General features: G+C 39.7%; 1 protein-coding gene across 2 annotated transcripts in view; it reads right to left on the bottom strand.

Moving 5' to 3' along the window:
* Positions 1-1,797: 1,797 nt before the first annotated feature.
* The window catches only part of cntnap5a (contactin associated protein family member 5a), a 70,270-nt gene continuing 56,575 nt past the window's right edge, over positions 1,798-15,492 (bottom strand). The window contains exons 19-24 of one of the 2 annotated variants that reach the window (XM_028990545.1): positions 11,975-12,199; positions 7,242-7,375; positions 6,456-6,540; positions 4,840-5,043; positions 4,584-4,658; positions 1,798-3,611 (exon numbers count right to left, since the gene is read on the bottom strand). In XM_028990545.1, coding sequence (XP_028846378.1) covers positions 3,406-3,611; positions 4,584-4,658; positions 4,840-5,043; positions 6,456-6,540; positions 7,242-7,375; positions 11,975-12,199 — 929 coding nt within the window. In that variant the 3' untranslated portion in view covers positions 1,798-3,405. The remainder of the gene's footprint in view (positions 3,612-4,583; positions 4,659-4,839; positions 5,044-6,455; positions 6,541-7,241; positions 7,376-11,974; positions 12,200-15,492) is intronic. The other variant, XM_028990546.1, reaches the window with a different exon arrangement.

Below are 15,492 nucleotides of genomic sequence, written 5' to 3'. Positions count from 1 at the left end.
TGCCCAGAGGTTCACCAGTTCTCTGCATATTGCTTAGTACAAGTTTCCTGCACATTGTTTAACAGTAAAGGTTCTACTAGACATGAAGCATGTGGGTCCAAAGTGTCATACGTTCTTAGGGGAACATTTGTTGTCTCAGTTGAAGGGCAACAACCCTTGCACATATCAGGACCAGGATCATTTCAGGAGCTTAAACACAAAGCACTTGAAGAGTGTTTCTTTGTGAATGAGAGGGCAGATTTGTTAAGTGATCAACTACAACCAGTTTGCCAATGAGTACAGTTGTTTTAAAGCAGTTTTGAAATGTCAGGATGATATAGATGAACCTTTAATGTTCCTTCATGCCCAACTTTCATAGGCAGTCTAGAGTTCTGTATGTAAAGGTGGTGTCTTATGGTCTGTATAGCATTTTTTCAACCCTCTGTGTACTTGTAAATGGCTTAAAATTCTATTATCATACATTTTTAGTGCATTTTTAATGTAGGTGTGTTTAATTTAGTATCATTTACTCTATCCTATGTACCTTTGCCTAATACATTTATACAGTTACTCCGTAAAGTAGTTACAGCGCAAATCTGTGGAAGGTTACAGAATATCTTCTGCTGCCTTGAAGGTCCCAATGAGCATAGTGGCCTCAATCATTGGAAGAAGTAATTGGAAGAAGTTCAACCACCAGGGCTCTTCCTCGAGCTGGCCAGCTACCAGGGGAGAAAGGACTTAGTCAGGGAGGTGACCAAGAACCATATGGTGACTGTTTCAGAGCTCCAGAGATCCTCTGTGGATAAAAGGGGAACCTGTGTAGAAGGACAGCCATCCCTGCAGCAATCCACCAATCAGGCTTGTATGGTAGAGTGGACAGACAGAAGCCGTTTCTTAGTAAAAGGCACATGGCATCCTGCCTGGAGTTTGCCAAAAGATACTTGAAAGACTCTCAGACCATGAGAAACAAAATTCTCTGGTCTGCTGAGACAAAGATTGAAATCTTTGGTGTGAATGCCAGGAAACCAGGCCAGTACCATCCCTACAGTGAAGCATGGGGGTGGCAACATCATGCTGTGGGGATGTTTTTCAGCTGCAGGAACTGGGAGACTAGTATGGATAGAACAGAAACAATGTACAGAGGCATCCTGGATGAAAACCTGCTTCAGAGCACTCTTGAACTCAGACTGGGGCGACGGTTCATCTTTCAGCAGGACAACCACCCTAAACACACAGCCAACATATCAAAGGAGTGACTTCAGCATCAACTCTGTGAAAAGTTAGGGCAATCACTGCTCCCATGGGAAAGGAAACTTCCTTGCCCACTAGGGTAGGCCTAGCGAGTAAGGAATCTGACGCGTTACCGCCAAGGTGCCACTGAGCAAAGCCCCGTTCCCACACACTGCTCTTCGAGCACCTTTCTAGGCTGCCCACTGCTCACCAAGGGTGATGGGTTAAAAGCAGGGGAAACATTTCGTTGTCAGTTATGCTGTTTCACAATCACTTCACTTTCAATGCTTTCTTTCAAAATGGCTGTGCACCAGATGTTGCATAGGATTGTGGCATCATATTCAAAAAGACATCAGTAAGTAATTGCTGCTAAAAGCGCATCAACAAAATACTGAGCAAAGGCTCATGTACTGGCTTATGTACATGTGATTTTCTTTTTAAATTTTTAATAAATTTGCAAAGTCACAAGCAAACTTTATTCACATTGTCATTATGGGGTGTGTGCGTGATCTTTGTCCATTTTGGAATAAGACTGTAATACCCCTGTGTTTATCCCTGGCAGTCATTAAGTATACACAAAACATGCAATAGAAAAAATCTCCCGGCTTTATTAAACATACATTTATAATATACCTGTACATCATGTTCATACAAAACAGGCCCCACAGTAAACATATTATCAATAGAATTAGAAAAGAGTCTGTGATTAAGATATTCTGTGTAAAGGACACTTCAGTTCAAATAAAACTATTTTTAAATGCACTGTTTCATTCAATGTAGAGATAATTTATCTTATATCTCAATGGTTATGATCTGTTTATTATGTCAGCAAAAGTGCAAAAGTGAAAGAACATAAATAACTGACATAAAAAGAGAGAATAAACAGCAACAATAATTAGATACATCAAAACATTCATTGTCAACCAAAAAATCATGAAGCATAACAATGTGTACAAAATGTAGTTAAATAATGAAAGAACAATTAAGGGCCAAGTTCATTATCAATAAATAAACCACTTAATCCTAATGACATGTTTTGATAGGTTACTCTCATTGATACAACTATATCTCCCTGAGTATTGACTTAAGCAGACATTGACATTTTATACAAGGTTCCGTTTTCAGCAGCTTACTATACTCCTCACTTAAAAAAAAAAGCCTTTGATTGGCTGTCAGGGCACTCAGATGAATGGAAGAGATCAGGCAGCATTACTGTGCAATTAAACGATGCATGCTGACGAGGCATCTGATCTACAAAGCAACCGGCAAACACTGTCGAGCTGTCAACAAACTACAAAGCAGTACAGTTCTCACAAACTCCAGCCGAGAACACTGTGTATGAGAACCTGCCAGGTCTCGCAGGCCTTCCACAGATGAGAAACCCACAAACGTGACAGAGTACTGCAAACCAGACGTCCAGGGACATATTCTGAACATCTCTAAAGAATAAACATTAATACTTGAAGGAAATGATAAAATTATGATAAACTGAAGTTTAACAAGTTAATCTAAAAACCATGAACACGTTTTCATTCATACTAAAGGGTAATATATGTCAGAACTGAATTGAATGAAATTGCCCTTAGATATGCACACCTTTTTGTTTGAAGGGTACATTAGTCTTATAATGAAAACTTGAATCAAGATTTTATACTAAATAGAAGTATTTAGTAACAGTTTTATCTCTCCGTCATAACCCTATTACGGAAAATAAGAGCATTCTGAATTGTGGAAAATGCTGAAAGACCTGCAGTACCAACAGATGACCACACGAGCCTCATTAGATGCCTGTCGTACTCCAGCAAGGTGCCTGGATTTGAAACGTTGTATGAAACAGGGCAAGCATAATTAACCGCTTGCTGGATGCCTCCAGAATCCATTTCCGTGCCTCTTCCCCATGGTCCACTCTTGGCAGGGGCAATTTTTGTTTAGCACCACTTTAGCACACATTAATTACTGCACTGCAACCGATTCATCAACAGAAATGATACCTACTGCACCCTCATCCTAAATCTTCTGGATTCTCTCACATTACAGCACTTTGAAACTACGAGCTACGACCTACACTTGAAGCTTTACCACTAGTCGCCGAGCTCCCATGCAAAGGAGCAGGCTATGTTCCTTGATCCATGTAGACAGGCAGACAGTGATAGGAAGAAAAAAAAAAACTATCCATGGCTGGCAGCTGAAGATCCCTCAGATGTAGTACTCTTTAATACTGTCCTGCACATGGAATGCTGAGTTGCGCAGATGGAGCTCAGCATGGTAGGCTGCTTCTAAACGGCGCTGGTGCTCCTTCTCCTGGAGGCTGGATGCCCGCTGAGCCTGCTGGTGCCTGTGGAGGAAGCGAACCATCGCTGCTACGACACACAGGGTGCTGAAGACCACAGCTGTCACCACACCTAGGAAAGAGATCATTTTTACTATGGTGAGAAGGTGGCACATGAACAGGAGAGGAATATGATTCAAGCTGGTAAAATGCTGTAGCAATAGTACATTAATATAATAACTATATTAATAGTACATATATGTAAAAACTGATTAGTGATAATTTGATCAGCAAATTAAGTGTAGTAATGGCCTAGTAGTAAAACACTCGCCAATGAACCAGAAGTTCATAAAGTTACAGATTCAAACATCACTTGAAAAAAAATGAAGCGATTGCCATATACTGCAGGACAGCACACAGTGACACACAGATAAATATGTCCTCTGCATTTAACCAATCACTTTAATGCCTTGATCAAGGGAACCTCAGAGGAACCTTGGCGGTTCGAGATTCGAGAACCTTTATGAATTATGAGTCCACTTCCTAACCCACTATGCCACCACTGCCACTTAATACCATTGTGTCCCTGATCAATACACTTAACCCTGAGTGTCTCCAGGGGGACTGTCCCTGTAACTTTCACAGGATGCTAATTGAGATTGGTTTCCTGTCAGGTTGTGAGGTGTGTTCTTGACATGGAGTGGTTAGTCTGAAGGACTGAAAGAAGAATGGTGAACTGGAGACTCTGTCATGTGTGGAGAGGAAAGATATACAGCAGGGGTTTTATGTGTTCATATGTGTATGTTGTAAAACTTGATGCTTTGTGATTATGTTTGATTACACACACGGACTAATTGAATGGAGCGGTGCTGCTATTTTCATGATAAGGTGCTTCTGAAGCTTTATATTATAATTGGGTGAATTTCCAAATTGAGACTTTATAGTTAGGCAATAGTTAATGGTTAAGAAATTTTGCAGAAGATAAATTACATATAAAGTAATGTGTTTAAAAAGTGCAAAAGAGAGAGAATGAGAGAAAGAAAAATAACCAAAGTTCATTTCACAGCTCGGTGACTGAGAAACTGCATGAAGTAGTAAAACAAACCTCCAATTACTGCTGATTCATGTTGGCTATTGCTGCCATTGTGCTCATTATCTTTCCCCGCTTCTCCAGACTGATCTGAGGAGAGAAGAAAGAGGTTGTTAAATAGTAAAATTTATGATCCAAGAAGCCATTTTTCCAACAGAGTGCTGAGGCTTCTGACTCAGAAACTGTATTTGCCCTGCAATGTCATGGAGTGGGAGACTTTGTATTCCTGATCTGTGGAAATCTCATCTATGTTGCTGAAATGACCGCTCACCTGCATGAGAGTTTGATGTCGTCAAGTCAGCCAGAGCTCCGCAGTTAGACTCCACCAGCTGACCTCGAACAGAAACCAATGAGCTACCACGATTGAGCAATGCTGCCTTCAGTGGAGCAACATGGTTGTACTGGACGGATGAAAAGCAGCCAACAAAGCCTTTGGTACCAGCTAGAGCCACATCATCTTCCAGCACATCATTTCCTGTTTTGGGGAAATTTAAGAGGTATTGATGTTTGATATATCAATTGAATAAAGAATTCATTTTATACTCTGGGACATTTATGGGCCTTCTCTCAGACAATTGTTTCACTGTAAGGATGCAAGCAATAACAAGTTATACATATTTTTTCTGGAATGCCAACTAAGAGCTATAAACTTTTAAATTATTAAATTACAGTACACAACAAAAGTGAGTACACCCCTCACTTTGATAAATATTACATTCCTTGGGACAACACTGAAGATATGGCACTTTGATACAATGTAAAGTGGTCAGTGTATAGCTTGTGAAAATTGCTGTTCCCTCAAAAGAACTAAACACAGTCATTAATGTCTATACCACTGGCAACAAAGGTGAGTAAACCCCCCCATATGAAAATAATTAAATTGTGCCCAAAGGAACCATTATTTTACAGCAACACCTTAACTCTTGGGCATGGAGTTCACTATAGTTTCACATGTTGTCACTGAAATCCTCTTCCACTCCTCCATGACTGAGCTGGTGGATGTTAGATACCTTGCACTCCTCCACATTCCGTTTGAAGATGCCCCACAGACTCTCAATAGGGTTTAGATCTGGAGACATGCTTGGCCAGTCCAGTCTCCCTCAGTTTCTTTCTTTTTGCCAAGTATGGATCATGCTCTGCTTCAGTGTAGTACAGTACATGACACTCCCACCACCATGCTTGACACCATCTTAACCAAACAAATTTATCATGGTCTCATCAGACCACAGGATATAGTTCTAGGAATCCATGTCCTTAGTCTGCTCTTCATCAGTAAACTGCTTGCAGGCTTTCTTGTGCATCAGCTTTAGAAGGCGCTGGAACCTGTCCTGTTAAACTGCTCTATGGTCTTGGCAACCATACTGCAGCTCAGTTTCAGGGTATTCTAGCCTAGGCCATCTTAGAGCAACAATTCTTTTTTAAGATCTTCAGACAGCCATGAGGTGAAATGCTGACCTTCTAGTGGCCGGTATAACACACCTGCTCACCATTCTCACCTGATACCCACTGTTGTACAAGCTGTACACTGACTACTTTATCTTCAGTGTTGTCCCAAGGAAAGATATAATAAAAAAAAAACATGTTACTGATACTGAAAGGTACAATGTCTTAAAATAAAGAAGGATAGCATAAAGCCATTATCATTTATTGGAGGCTTGTTTGTCACAGCAATAATTCTCTTATATTCAAACACAGTCAGCTGCTAAATCAAAGATAAATATCTCTATGGTAACAGCACAAGGCCACACTCAGAACTGATTTATTGCAAAACATGACTGTGGTGTGACAATTGATTACTATGAAGGCCAAGGGATGACCACGGGTGCTAAGCCAGTACGAAACTAGTAGTTTAGCCGATTATTTTACTTTCTTTTGTTTTAAACTCACCAGTGACTTTGCCCAGAGTTACTGATCTTATGGAGTTTAGTTTGGAGTCAGATGACAAGGTGTATTTATGGTTTTCCTGGTCCAACTGGAAGGGGAGAAAAGTCCAGTGTAAATTGATATGTTGAAGAGGAAAGGCCAGGAGGCATAAATGTTCTTTTTCAGCTAGAGATGATTTCATTCAACATTTTCAGTCTAGAATAGTTTTTACTTATAATTACTTTAGGTTTTAAAAAGCTGGTTGTCAAACCTTTGTTCGGTATTCATTTCAGTCATGTTGTTTTTGTAGAAGAGGCACATATATTTAAATGGGACAATTAGACATTCTAATTCTTATTGCTTATGTGTTTTACTGTTAGAATATTCATGATTGTATAATACATGGATAACTAGAGACACTTTTTTTTATATAAAACACTATTTATATCCGATGATGAGTGCCTGCATTGTTAAAAGCAGTTTCCACTGTTTTAAAGCAGGGCTACTCAGTTCAGTTATTCCTCATTTTTATTCCTCTTTGACTGATAATACAGTAATGGCAATAATAACAATAGTGACAAACGGAAAATAAAAAAAATAATGGTTTAAAACTCTGAAATGAATACTTTTGCCTTCTGCCTTTTTATTAGAGCAACATTCAGTGCAATATAAAAAAACAATCTTGTCCCTTGGACCTCTAGTTCACTATTATAACTGGATTTTTAGTTATGTAATATCTGCAGGGTAATAAAATATCTTGAGATTTGTTTGCAGAAATGAGTTCATAAAATGAAATAAATTCCCACTGGCCTGCAAATAGATGTCCTTTGCCTCACGGTGGATTCGAACCTGATGTAGGCGGCCATCAGCCAGGCTGAGGGGTCTGGGGCTGAAAACATCTGGCCTCCTCTCCTTATGGAGCTGGTACCAGAGCTGCAGACTTCCTAAGTGAAAAGCAGGAGCTTGGTCAGTGATTACTCTAGCAGTTAACTGACATCTGCTAACAAGTGAGCGTCTCTGATAACACTTCATCACAGCTAGATGACAAACTGTGATGCTGTTAATCATACGCTCGTGCCTGGGTTATACTGTCAGCACACATTGAAAAAAAGATGTGTTGACACAAAAGTGAGATAGCCATGCAAAATATGCTTCATGTAAATCAACCTTTAGAATGAAAGTGCCATAGAGGGCAGGAAACACCTAACTTCTTAATAAACACTAAACACAATGCCTATATACAAAAAACAACGGCCAACCCCTCTGATACTTCCAATTATAGACCAGTCTCTCTCCTACTTTTCTTTTTTCACAAATGCTACAATGTTGCATCTATAATCAGCATTCTCACTACCTAACCCAGAACGCCACTCAGGATCGATTCAAATTCGGTTTCAAATCTGCCCACTCCACAACGGTTCTTCTGACCATTACTGAGAAACTACACACTGCTAGATCAGTAAAATTGTCATCACTGCTGATCTTTCTGTATATTTCAGCAGCAATTGACACAGTCAATCCCAAGACTATCCTGGCCATCCTTATTAGTGGCCATCTTTATTAGTGGATCGGCATTGCAGTAGATAGCTTTCTATCTGGAGGATAGATCTTACAAGGTGACATGGAAGGGGAACACTGCACCTCACAAGCTCAACTAGTGACCCTCAGGGGTCAGTACTTGGGCCTCTCCTGTTCTCCATGTAAATAAGATCTCTTGGTAAGGTCATATCTTTGCATGGATTATCCTATCACTGCTATGCAGATGACACCCAACTCTTCTTTTCTTTTTCTCTATCAGATGTTAACGTTTCCAAAAAAAATTCTTCTTGCCTGTCTGACATTTCATTCTGGATGAAGCAAAACTGTATGGCAGAAAATCTGAACCGCTATTCATCAATGCAGATTCCACCTGACAATACAACCTTAAAATCTCCCTGGACAATTCTCTCCCTTTATCATTGCACACAACCTTGGACAATTCCCTTTCCTACTTATATTTCTAATCTCTCTCGCACATATTGATTCTTTCTCTACAACATTAGCAAGATTCGTCCATTTTTATCAACACAGGCTACTTGTCCTATCTGTGGTCATCTCCAAACTAGACTTCTGTAACTCACTCCTGGCTGGTCTTCTTCTTAGTGCTACTCGACCGCTCCTGCTGAACCTTCTCAGATTTTCCCATACCACTCCACTGCTGCATTTCTCCATTGGCTTCCTGTAGCTGGGGGGTGACTGGCTTCACCCCAACACAGGAGGACGCCACTGTGGAGAACCTGGAATTGTGGTGTCAGGTAGACAACAACCTCCAAATGAACACCACTGGTAATGTGAACAGAATGAATGAGCTGTTCCAGTGTGGGAAGGCACTGCTTGTTGTCCTTCGCTGTATATCTGAGACAGATAATGGGAGGCCTGTACAAGTCCTGCTTGCTGAAGATTAAATGATCTCACACAATGATGTGTATTTCACTGTATTGTGCATCCCAATATACAAGCTATTTGGGAAATAAATGTAATAACACCCAGAAGTGTTGTTCTCCTCTGCTCCAACTTGCCACAGATGATTTCTCAGGGCTCGATTGAAGACTTGTATTGTTGTAGTCAGTCGCATATCACATGGCATGGTTTCCAGCGGCAACTGGCCTCCCTGTTCCCCTGACCTTTGTGTTGTCCAAGGCAGGAAAGACACGAAATATCCCAATGCAAACCTTCTTCAGCCTGCTGCCATCAGGGAGGAGACTGCGGAGTCTCCAGGCCAGGACCAGCAGACTGAAGGACAGCTTCACCCATCAGGCGGTCAGGAAACTCAACTCCCTCCCGGCTCTGCCCCCACTCCCCTCACTCCCCTCTTCTGCTCCACAAACTTTCTGAACTCTAAATCACACAAACTGACCATGCACCAGTCACTCTGTGCAGCTCTGGTCTGCCATCTACCTCACTTTCACTTCGTCACTTTAAACTTAAAACTCTGTTGCACTATTGGTTTTTGCACTCTCCTGATGTTGCACTCTCCTCCATGTGCCCTTATTTGTATATGGTGTTTTTAAAATTGTATATTGTGCCTTTCTTTTTAAATTGTATTTATACTCTGTATTCGTTACTGTCACTGTTTTTGTATTTAATGTTACTTTTATGGGTCAGAGAGTAACGTAATTTCAATTCTCTGCATGTCCTGTACATGTGGCAGAATTGACAATAAAGTTGACTTGACTTGACTTGACTTGAATGTTCAGTCGGTTTCTGAACGATGACTAAGTAGCCAGGTTCAGGATAAAGTTGTGGATTGAGTCTAGATTTACATTTTTCTGGAGGGGTTTGGACTGCTCCGTCACCTCCTGCCTGTAATGTGATGGATCAAGTGGATAATTTCACCCTCATTTCTTGCGTACATATATGTGTGCGAGCCAATATATTGTTTTTTATGAAAACCACAGTTTCTGAGAAGGTTCTTTCCTATCATCACACATTCCTGACAGTGGAGGACGATCACTGTCAATGGCCGAATTACTGATTTTTCCTTTTTTTTCTTTCCAGTTCTCTTGAATGCACTGAATTGACAGAATACCCACACATACAATAAATCTACTAAGAAATAGAAGTGCAACAGCTTATTCACTAACTAGTGGGTAGAGGCCAATGATGCATATACAGACTGTTCTTATACACAATGATGAAATGAATCAGAGGCATTTATTCCACACGGAACCTCTCATGATGTGTTCCTCTCCACCGATCCCACGTGTGGCACTAAATCTGCTGTATTAAGGGTCACATCAATGTTTCAAATTATTCAAAAACCCATTATTCAAAGGGGAGTCCTCACTATATTCAAAAATACCAACAACTTTATGTATACTAGAATACCTGTATCTTAGAATGGGCCAAGTATATAAAAGCCTTCTAGAATGAGATGGAGGCTTTCATATTGGGTGACAGATGCAGCTAAAGAATTACAAAGGTGTATGTCAGTAGAGCCAAAGGAAGAAAGAGACAGCAGAGATGTGTGGAGGGGCATAAAGACAACTACTGGTTTAAGTGTGCCTGTCAGGTGATTGATGGTGATGTCAGGAGGGCAAATGAACTCAACCAGATCTTTAACAGGTTTGATAAGGTCTCATCCAGCCCCAACATGACCCTCTATATACACCTTTCTCCTTCCTCCACCCACCATCCCACCTGATCATTATTCTTCTCACACTTCTTCTGATACAATCACTGAGGATTGTCGCTTGTGTACAAATTGACCTCAAGTGCCACTGAAATATATTTCTAATCAATATTTTTTTTACAAGAAATGGCTCATTTTATTCCCAACAACTTCTGTAATAATGTTTCAGTGCAAAATAAAACTGTCAAAAAGTATTCTAATGTTCAAAGCTTGGAAGGCCCATTGAGTCCAAGTGTTGTCGCCTTGTAATATGAGCTTTACCTGTGACTAATAATGGATCAATTAGGTCTCAGGTGTGTATAAAAAGAACCCCAGTACACTAGACCTTCACATCAACTGCAACTAGACCTCTGCAAACATGCCTAAGATTCACCCCGAGACTAAAGTGTTCTTTGCTATTCCTGATGACTTCATCAATAAATTGTATGAATCCTTGCCAAACCTCATGGATGCAGTCCTTCAAGCTCATGGAAGTCATACAAGATATTAAATTTGGTTCTCACAGCACCACAACGTAATTTGCTGACATATTTTTGTATTTGCAGTAAATTTGTTCAATTTCTGTATAGGCGACAAAACTTTTATCTTGCCATAATTTGACCTTTCTGTCTTAATTAAATGCTAAACATCATTTGGTAGGGTTTAGCTTTTCATATGATCTATTTCTAACACCAATTGATTAATTAAAAGTCAGGTTAATAGCAGGTGTTTCTACAAAATAGATAAGCAACAAGATTTTTGTCAGGAACTGTAGAGGAAAGTTTTGTGGACCAGCAAGATGAAGCTGGTAGTGGGCCTGACAAGATCACAGCCTCACGTCTCTCCTCTGTAAGGGGTGCATTGTTGAAGAATACAAAAACTTAGGTCTTCTCATGGAAGATAAGATGGACTGGTCCAAGCACTCGCTGGCCACCCACAAGAAAGGTCACAGTAGGATGACAGTACAGAGAGAGAGAGAGAGAGAGAGAGAGAGAGAGAAACACACACACACCACAAATATGGTCCTTTTTCTTTAATATGTTGTTCTTTGCATTTTTATTTGTAGTGTCATACTGTGCACTTTCATTCTATATATTTAAATTACTTTTAATGAAATATTTTTGTGTGTTTGTGCATTCATTGACGCAAGAAATTTCCTTCAGGAAAAATTAAGTTTTCTGAATCTGAGTCATCGTAATTGGCTAAGTGACTATTGTCCTGAAACTGTGAACCGTTTTGGGACCCTCAACGCCTGTTTGAATTTGCCTGGGTCTTCTGTCCCCCATCATCATACATGTGAGTGTTTGTGCTATGGGATTTAATGACTTTTACACTTCAGGTTTCAGCCTAACAAAGATATTATAACAGAACAAAGAAACCTTGATTTTCCTACCATTATGTGCTAAGATGACAGCCACGTATTGCTGGCTAAAGGTGCTGATGATGAGCAGCATGGCAGGAGCTTGGGTTGTCTGGAAGCTGAAGGCCACATTCTCCACTGCTTTGCTGTAGCCAGTGGACATGGAGGATGCCTGGGAGCTGCTGTTTCTTATGAATGAGAAAGGTTCCTGAAAGGTGTAGGTAACAGAGGAGCCCTTCTCAAATGACACAGACACCTCTGGAGACAAATCAGAAAATTGTAGGACATTAGATAATTCCCTTGGTGGCATAAGCTATGATGAGAATTATAAGAATAGAATTAATGAACACTGGTAATAAACACTGAAATAACAATAAACAAAATTAAAAAAAATATTTCCCAGAGAGGACATCATTCTGTTATATTATCAATGACATTTAATTACTTTGTCCATGATGTATCCTCTGTCAGTGTGTTATAGATATACATTTGTTATAACCTGTTCACTAGTTAACTTGTGTGCAATAATTCAGTATTACAAACTTTAACTGTCATTAAAAACGTGGCAAATTTGTTTTATGACATTATCTCTCTGTCCATGTGCTGCCCTCAAGCATCAGTCTCACATACTTCCCATAATACAGGTGACATAGCAAATACTAACATCCAGTGGCATCCAGTGATTCAGCAGCAACAACTACTGACCTGTCAGACTTTGTTGACCCCACAGCCCTCATCAGGTAAAAAAAATCCAAATTTGTCAATATACAAATTACATAACATGATCAACCAGAACAGAACTTAAAGATGAAGAAGTGATCACACCCTTCTACTCCACAATGCCGCATTCTGAGTCTCAGTCTGCCCGTGCCAAATATATGTCTTTAGACTGTGATAATAATTTAGAATATTGTGAAATTTAGCAGGAAGGATGTTTCAAAGCAGGGGAGCCCCTTAATTATGTATTGCCAATTATGTATTAATTCATGTATGTTAAATAACACTTTGTAGTCAGTGTGGAATTTTACAGGTTGCCAGTACAGGGACGACATCTTTTTCATGTTAGGATTCTAGCAGCTGCATGAACTTGTTGAAATTTGTTAAGAAATGATGCAGGGGCATTCCAGTAGTTGATTCTTGACGTGATAAATGCATATATCAAGTTTTGTGCATCATGCATATTCAGTGTTCATCTTAGTTTTGCAAGTCCCTGAGAGATGTACATCAAATACCCACGTTTATACTGTTGAACAGAGCTGTTTTAAATGACATATTTGTCAGTGTGGTCTGTTCCATGAAAATGGATTTACAAGATCGGTGGTTGCTGGACAGACAGTCCAGATTATATGAACAACAGACCACACACGCCTGTTGAGCTGATGCCCCTCACTTTGTGCTCTCTTTGATCACCATTGTAATGTGAACGTAACTGATCTCAGAACCAAACATGATTACCAGATTGAGAATTTGCCCTATAGGTTTTCAATTCACTCCCTCTTGCACTGTATCTGGCAAGATATTATTGTTGAACTTTACAAAGTGTGAATATGGGAGTGACTTTTGAGGTTCTCTTTATCACGTGGACCATGAAGATTTCACTAATCACATCAAGTTTATCCTCATGGATCACAGATGTAAAGAGACACAAACAGGTCTGGACAGCTTGCTTGTTATCTGTATCATGAAGAGTGTGAAAGGGATGAGAATGGGATGAGAAGAGTCAACCCACCCAGACCTTTGATGTTTAACATTTGGTATATAGCAATGTCTCTTCTCATCCCTTTCACGTCATCTACCAAACCAAATATGCACATAGATTATCAGTGGTACATCTGAACATTGCCAAACATTTACCGCATGCTGCACCTTATATTGCATCCCAAAAACATTGTATTAGATTTTCATATATTGTATAGAACGTAATGGAGTGAGGAAAGGAGAGCTGCCACCCACATAACCACATAAATAACTACACACACACACACACACACACACACACACACACAAAATAAATAAATGAAACAGCTCGACTACCAGCACAAAATGAGGCTGAAAAATCAATACTGCCTTAAATAGACGAGTAAAGAAAGCCCTTTGCAGACTTAAAAGGATGACATTAATGGAAGTATGCAGAAGAAATCCTACTCAGTGCACGTCTTGGAGACCTCAAAATATTTGTGTATGGTAAGAACTCTTAAAACTCTGAGAGTCTCTTGAAGGAGACGTACATGTTCAAGAATGTGCTGTTTATAAATCATATGTAAATTTGTGAAGCATAATCATTGGCTCCAAAAGGTCTGATTCAAAGTCATTCTGACCATAATATGAGAGGTGATCACATGATGTTTAGCCTTTTACTACTGTTAAGATGGGTTAATTTTAGGGCTGCACGATTTGGGGAAGAAAGACATATTGCGATTATTGAGATCAATATTGCGATATGCGATTGCGATGTGATAAAGGACACTTGTACATCAATGAAAAGTCACATACTAATAGTGAAATGATTAATTTCAAAGTGAAACATAGAAACTACTTATAACAACTTGAAATGCCCAGTGCTTTCAAAATACAATATTCTACAAAATTAAATAATCACAAAAACTCTTTTACATTACTGTTAAGATTTGTAAACTGAGGTGAATTTCTTTAGGAAACCTTCAATGTTTGAGAAAAGATAACTAAACAGCTAAGAACAGTCTAAATAGTTAATGCCTACGGTTAGCCAAACGTTGTTTGGAGGCTGACTTGAACACAGGAATGCATAGCTTTGCTAGCTTAGCCTAGCTTAGCTAAGGTTAAGACTTATAAAACGTGATTTTATAATGGCCAAATATATTCAAAACAATTGTCCAGCCTTACCTATGAAATGTAATCCCCCGGATCTGCTTTGGAGCGTACAGCGGGTTGTACAGCCCCAAGCAGCACAAGAGTGAGGCATTTTTATGCACTTCTCTCCATTGACATGTATATGCGTCACGCCACAGCAGAACCTATCGCAATATGGCGGCGACGTTGACGTACCATATGTCTCCGAATCGAAAGTCATGTGACCAAACACGTCACATCCGACTGAGATGTGAGACGTGAGATGTAAGACTTCAGTCAGCTCGCAAACTTTGAGAGAATGAGAAAATGGATCGGCAACATATCCGATTCAATCCATGTACTAATAATTTAAATCGCAGCTTTTTGCGTTCATGTAATCGCACAGACTGAAATCGCGATTACGATTGCGATTAGATTAATCGTGCAACACTAGTTAATTTCTAGTCTTTATGAAAGCAGAAAGAGTATGACACAGTACAAGAGAAAGTGAAATTCAAACACACACACACACACACAAACACCACATTTGGGTAGCATAAGTCACATGAATTGCAAATGACATATATTTAAATAACTATAGACAATCAACTTTCCTTCTAGACTCACATCACCAATCTTTCCCGTAGATTCCTTCTCTACAATATCAGACGCCCTTATCTATAAACACAGGCCACCCTATGAGGCACCCCCTAGGCATATATCAAGAACAAACCTCACTCATA

This window comes from Denticeps clupeoides, chromosome 9 (genome assembly GCF_900700375.1).
Source record: "Denticeps clupeoides chromosome 9, fDenClu1.1, whole genome shotgun sequence".
Classification (NCBI taxonomy): Eukaryota; Metazoa; Chordata; class Actinopteri; order Clupeiformes; family Denticipitidae; genus Denticeps; species Denticeps clupeoides.
Note: the sequence above shows the minus strand (reverse complement) of the source record. Positions and strands in the feature narration are given on the sequence as shown.